The 6366-nt window shown below is 32.3% G+C and overlaps 1 protein-coding gene and 1 long non-coding RNA gene across 2 annotated transcripts in view; one reads left to right on the forward strand and one right to left on the reverse strand.

The window, feature by feature from the left end:
- The first annotated feature begins 951 nt into the window (after positions 1–951).
- On the forward strand, positions 952–1438 carry LOC112501162. Its single transcript, XR_003067428.1, has 2 exons — positions 952–1135; positions 1215–1438. It is a non-coding gene; the product is annotated as an uncharacterized LOC112501162 (long non-coding RNA).
- Positions 1439–3075: 1637 nt separating this feature from the next.
- The window catches only part of LOC112500758 (putative cysteine-rich receptor-like protein kinase 43), a 4996-nt gene continuing 1705 nt past the window's right edge, over positions 3076–6366 (reverse strand). The window contains exons 2-4 of the mRNA XM_025104333.1: positions 4272–4610; positions 3880–4033; positions 3076–3788 (exon numbers count right to left, since the gene is read on the reverse strand). Of these exons, the coding sequence (XP_024960101.1) occupies positions 3477–3788; positions 3880–4033; positions 4272–4610 (805 nt within the window). The 3' untranslated portion in view covers positions 3076–3476. The remainder of the gene's footprint in view (positions 3789–3879; positions 4034–4271; positions 4611–6366) is intronic.

A 6366-nucleotide genomic window follows, 5' to 3' on the forward strand; every position in this document is an offset into this window, starting at 1 on the left:
ACTCTTTAGTTCATTATTCCATCATCGTCTTCAAAGTCCAATCCAACTCTTCAATCTGTTGTCCGCCTCTCGCCCTCTCGATCTCGGCTCTCTCTCCGTGCAACGTTTTTCTTCCTCTCGGCTCTCTCTTCGTGCAACATTTGTTTAATTGTCTCCCTCTCGGTTTTCTCTCTATCTAGGCTTCCAACATTAGTGGAAGTCGAGTTACTTAGAATTTACAATTTAGGTAACAAGAGGAAAGTAATGCCAAGAGTGAACTTGGGTTGGTGAAAGTGGAAGTCGAGTTACTTAGAATTTAAAATTTTTCAATTTATTATGAACAATATATTTGTTGTAGTTGTGTTTTGGTCAAACTTTGAACAATTTGTTTGTATTTGTGGTTGCGTTTTGTTTTATTTTAAAAAAATTAAATAGTCTAGTCATTTTTTAATTTAAAATTTTAAATTAAGTGGGTCAACCCATGTTCAACTCATTTATTTAACATGTTGGGTTAAGAATATCGTAAACAGATCAACCCGCTATCAACCCATTTAGGTAGCAGGTTGGGTTGGATTGAAAAATTTGGACCCATTTAATTAAATGGTTTGGGTTGGATTAAAATTTTTAATCTGTTTAATAAATAGGTTGAATCCGAACCAACCATTATCAACCCTAGTTTCAGTCATTGAGTGAGTCAATAAATACCCCGTCTCCATTGATGTCTTTGAATTTCATTTTTGCTATAAATCTCAAATCCCTTCTTATCTTTTTCCTCATAAATTCTATTTTCATCGAAACCACAAAATTACAACCTTAAAAAGCATTTAATTTTTATGCTTTTATGGTAGAGAATCACTATTCGAAAGCGCCGACTCTAAATCGCACGTGCCTGACTCACGTTATCGTTGACCGTACAACCCGAATGTCATCGGCTTGTCACCGAATCATTTACCAAACGATCCCGCCAGAAACAGTAGAACAACAACCACAGTAAAAACCCCCCCAATTAATCTCACTCATGGGTGCAAACTTACTCCATCCCACCGACGTCAAAAACTAACCTGCTCGACCTATCTTCCCCACGTGGCTAGATCATCATCATCGGCCGATTTGCATTCATTGCCGCCTGATTGGCCTCGTGGTTCGTGAAGATCAAGTACGATTTTCTTTCTCTGTAAACTAACTAGCTACCACTGTGATGTTCTGAGGTTTGTTGAATTTAACTTTGATTTTAGGCGTTTTGATGGCAATGCAGCTCTTGTTGTGCGACTGATCGATACAGAGAGGCGGTGTTTTTAGTTGTTGAATGATTTGTTGGTAATTGTTAGGCGATGTCTGGACCACTCGATCGATTTGCGAGGCCTTGTAAGTGTATAATTCGTTTGTTTAAGACTGTTGCTTGATGCTTTTGAAATGTGAAATTGTGAATTACTTATCTTGATGCGAGTTGTGTTTGATTGAATCGAAATTGTGTTAGGTTTTTTTGGGTGAAAAATTAGGTTTTGCTAAAGTTCGGTAGCAACATTTTTGGTTTTACATAAATTACTTTATGAGTATGAGTTGTGTTTTGTGCTCCGCCAGGTAATGTTGCTTAATTAGGGTTGTTGACTTGTAATGACCTCAGGGGCATGGGATATGGTTTAGGTCTTGTATTATCTTCTTATAATTTTATGTTCATGTTGACATGACTTGGGATTTCTTTGCCTCAGTCTCTTTATGTTTGAACACCCAAGATTGTGGTCAACGTTTATATATTTTTTTTGGAGGATTATGATTTTCAATTTTGCTGCTTTAGATGTTCCAGTTCAGATGATAGTGTCTCTGTGTGTGCGCTATTATTGGAAGTAAGGCTTCACTAATATTTGGAAGAGATATGAAACAACTTTATCGAAAAAAGTATTATATGAAACAATTTCATAAAAACTTGTTGGAACATAGTATACACTGGATATCTTCTTCTTATTGCCATTCTTAATGTCTACTAGGATATCTCCTATCCCTTGCACACTTAGCCTCTTGTCATCACCTGTCCTTACTTATTTCTTGTGGATCTCATTAAGTTGGACAAAGATGTCTTTGTTTTTGGAAATGTGGTTGTTGCATCCACTATCAACATACCTTGTACTATCACAAATACTCTTGGAGTACTGAGTATCATAAATATGGTGTCATCATCTTCTTCCATGTTGATAAAGTTATTGTCTCTTTCTTCTGCTATCCTTTTTCTACAATATTTGGCTATGTGGCCAGATCTTTGACAGTGAAAACATTTTACTAGAGAGGTTGGTTTTTCTCTGCCTCTGCCTTTGATTTCCGCTTGTTCCTTTCCATAGAACCAGCCTCTCTCTTGATTATTTGATGATTGCAATTGAAAAACCTTCTCATATGGTGTAGAATCAAACTGTCTCATCCTCAATTCACGAGACTGCAGGGTTCCAAGTAAACTTTCAAGAGATAAAATTATGAGATCCTTGGATTCCTCAATTGCCACTACAACATATTCGAATTTTCTGGTCAAACTCCTGAGGGTTTTCTCAATTACCCTTCGACCATCTATAACTTCACCATTTAATCTGAGTTGATTTAATATTAGGATCACGCCATTGTAAAATTCTTCCACTGTTTCTGCATCTTTCATCTTCAGACTGTCAAACTCACATCTAAGAGTTTGCAATCTAACCACTTTTATTTTGTCTTCCCTGTGAGATGTTCTATAGAGCATATCTCATGCATTCTTAGAAGAAACCGTGGAGGATCCTTTGAAAGATGATTTCATCTATAGCTTGATATATGATGTAGAGGGCCTTTTACGTATTTCTTCCTTAAATCCTTTAATTCGTTCTCTTGTTCTTGTGTGAGTTCATCTATCTCCAGAGGTTCTTCAAATCCTTGTTCAATGATGTCCCATAAATCTTGTGATTCAAACAAAACCTTCATTTGTATGCTCCAGTGGTAATAATTCTTCCCACGTAGTTTGGAAGGTTGAGGGTGCAAGATGCCATTTGAATTCAAAGCCATTTTCTGTGCTCTGATACCACAATGCTAGGCCAACCTTAACATAATACTTTCTTTGTTATTGAATCATCAAACTAGTATGTACATAGGATACAAGCATATAAAAAACACAAAAGGGTTCTCACCCCTGTAACAAACAGACACAACGTTTCACAAAGGTTGACAGTTATTTAACTGTCAAACCTTAACTATTAACTAGCCGTTAGTTTGCCTAACGGTCAACAAGCTTGACTTAACATAAGCAAACCATAGCTAGCTTAATTTTAACAAAAGTCTCCTAGTAGTTTTATTTCCATGAGCATGAGTTTAAAGTATACGAAACATCATCCAAGGAGCAAGTTCTTACACATGTTTCATATTGCTCACACATTCGTTTCCAAACCGGAACTATCTATGATCATATAAGCATGAACATACACTTCAAATCTTCTGCATACGACTCTAGATCCATCTTGGCACAGAGAACATAGCCTGGTAACAAATTACCGACCTGTTAATTCCGTGATTGTCGCATCATTGTTGCTCATGGACAAGGTAGTAGATGTGGAGTTATCAGTTTGTGTTCTTATGTTGGTTAAATTGACGTTTTGTCTACTTGGCGGGTTTTGTACTCGTGACCTATCACTTAGAAGCATCACCACTTCAGACATTGTTGGTCTGACAGAAACAGGTGACTGAGTGCACATTAGTGCGATTTCTATGACTTTCTTTATGTCGTCTTCTCTGTACTTACTTGGGTCTAATGTCTCATCAACCAACTTCAAGTGCATGCGAGTCTCATATAGATTCCAGGCCTGGTAACAAAAATTCAACGTGTTTAGTGAATGATGCTCCTTGATTATAAGTCAATTAAAGTTAAGTTCTAAACGTTGTTGAGTTAATTACATGCTCAAGGAGGTATTGTTCTCCAGCCGATTCGTTTCGGACGTCTGTGCATCTTTTTCCGCTAACAATCTCAAGCACCACTATACCGAAACTGTAGGTGTCAACTTTCTCAGACAATTGTCCGTGTATTGCATATTCTGGTGCCGTATATCCCCTAAAAGTCATTAGATAATTTGTTACTCTCATCTTCCTTATACTACTAAAGAAGCATATCCACATGTTGATAGCATATATATGACTTACAAAGTTCCAGCGAATGCCCAAAGTCATTAGATAATGTTTAGGTAAACGGCCCCTAAGTTAGCATAAGAATGCCCAAAGTCTTACCATCTCGTAGAAACGGTGTGATGTCAATAGTTTTATTATTGGCGAAAAACGAGGAGGCAGAATACCTCATGAAACACCCAGAATCAATAGCCCTTCCGTCAGTAACAACTGTTGGGCAAATCTTGATGTTGGCGTATGCAACGTGTAAGCAATCTTTGCATCCATTGCGTGTAACCCTCTCGACACACTGTGCTATAGCATAAACCTTGGTAGTATTTGTACCAACTACTGGTGCTGTGGCCGCAGCATAGAAACCACTTATTCTAGGGGTGGCGATAGAAAGATCGGACAATAATCCATCCACAGCTGTTTCGAAAACACCTTGTCGTGATGAAGTACGATTACCACATAAGCCGACATTTCCATCGTTTGTTGTTTCGTCGTAGAAAGAATTACTTTCGTACCTTCAGAAAGAGCATAACTATTAATGCCATAGTTACATTGGTTGTCTGATATGACAGTGGTTAGATTCCTACAGAAACTTAATGGTGATCGACTTGTAAAATATCGAAATATAGGGACTGAATTGTTGAAAAATGAAAACCGTGGTATTGAAATGACAATTTTGCATTTGAATAAGGGGAGGCTAATGACACCCTTATCTCCTATGTAATCATTTGTTTTTGTTTGTATTTTTGTCTTTTTGTTGTCTTTTTCTTTTTTATACTAATTTCTTTTAGTTATTTTATTTTATTTAATTATAATAATAATATTATTACAAATATTATTTATTATTCTGTAAAAAACTAATACTAAAAAATATTATTTTTTAATCATAATTTCTAAAAAAAATATTATATGTTTGCTTTTCCTTTTTAATATATTTTTTTAAAGAACAGTATCTTTTTTTAATAATTATTTTTAAGAAAAATATTTTTTTTTTTTTTAATAACGATCCTTAAAAACATAATTTTTTAATAATTATTTATTATTATTTTTATTGTTATCAAACTACATATTAAATTTAATATAATAATATTATTAGATCCTTATGTATTAAAAAAATTTATTTAACAACTCTCTAGATAGATTAAAAGTCTGCAAAACAGTGACTTAAAAATTGTTTTTCCATTTATTTGATTTGTGAGGCAAGGAAACCATAATATGTAGCATTTTTTTTGGGTTGAAATGATCCAAGTAAACAATTTTTAAAAGTTCAATAATTTATTAATGAAAAAATATATGTAAGGATGAATTTTTTTTATAAATAACTATAACTATGCGAATTGCATGAAATTAATTTTTTATATTATTTTATTCATAATCTTTTATTACACCATTTTAAGAATATTAAAATAACTCAAGAAATTTGAAATACTATTTTTTGTAAAAGTGATCACATTTTCAAGTCATTTTATAAAATAACTTTTAAATTATACAATTTTAAAAAAGTTAAAATAATTTAAGTAATCAATTTAAAAAAAAAAAAAAGCTTAATCATTTAATTATTTAAAAAAATGCAACAACTTAATTATTTAACATAAAAAAAGTTCAACAACTTAATTATTTAAAATAAAATAAGTTCAACAACTTATTCAATCAAAAAGGTTAAAGAATTTAATAATTCAAAATGAAACAATTTCTTTAATTTTTTTTTTTTGAACTTTTTTCTTATTTAAATTCAATACAAATGGTTTTTATAAATATCTCATCCATTAAAATAACTAATTATTTATAAAAATTAAATTTTGGATTAAATGGAAACTTTAATACTAGTATATATATGTAATATAATAATAAGTACATATACATAGATGTTGGTTATTATAGAACCCTTGACATTTATGCAACCATTACAATCCAATCTCAACCGTCCATTTCATTTGATTAATATGTGATTTCATATAAATTTTGATTGTTTTATAATATAAAGTATTGATCATAATTAATGAACCATATTCATCTTCCATAAATATTCAAATTATAATAAATGAACTCTCATCATTTTCATATATATATCAATTTATTAGGTTGTATTGATTGTACAAATACAACGAATTGTATTTGAAACAAACTCTATACACACACACACACACACATATATATATATATATATAAGTGAAGATAATAAAATTATAATAATTTTATAAGTAAAAAATATTATATAAATATTATACAATATCTATAAAATATACGTGGAGAGTATATGTATATATATAT

This window comes from Cynara cardunculus (genome assembly GCF_001531365.2).
Source record: "Cynara cardunculus var. scolymus isolate 2C chromosome LG 17, CcrdV1, whole genome shotgun sequence".
Lineage (NCBI taxonomy): Eukaryota > Viridiplantae > Streptophyta > Magnoliopsida > Asterales > Asteraceae > Cynara > Cynara cardunculus.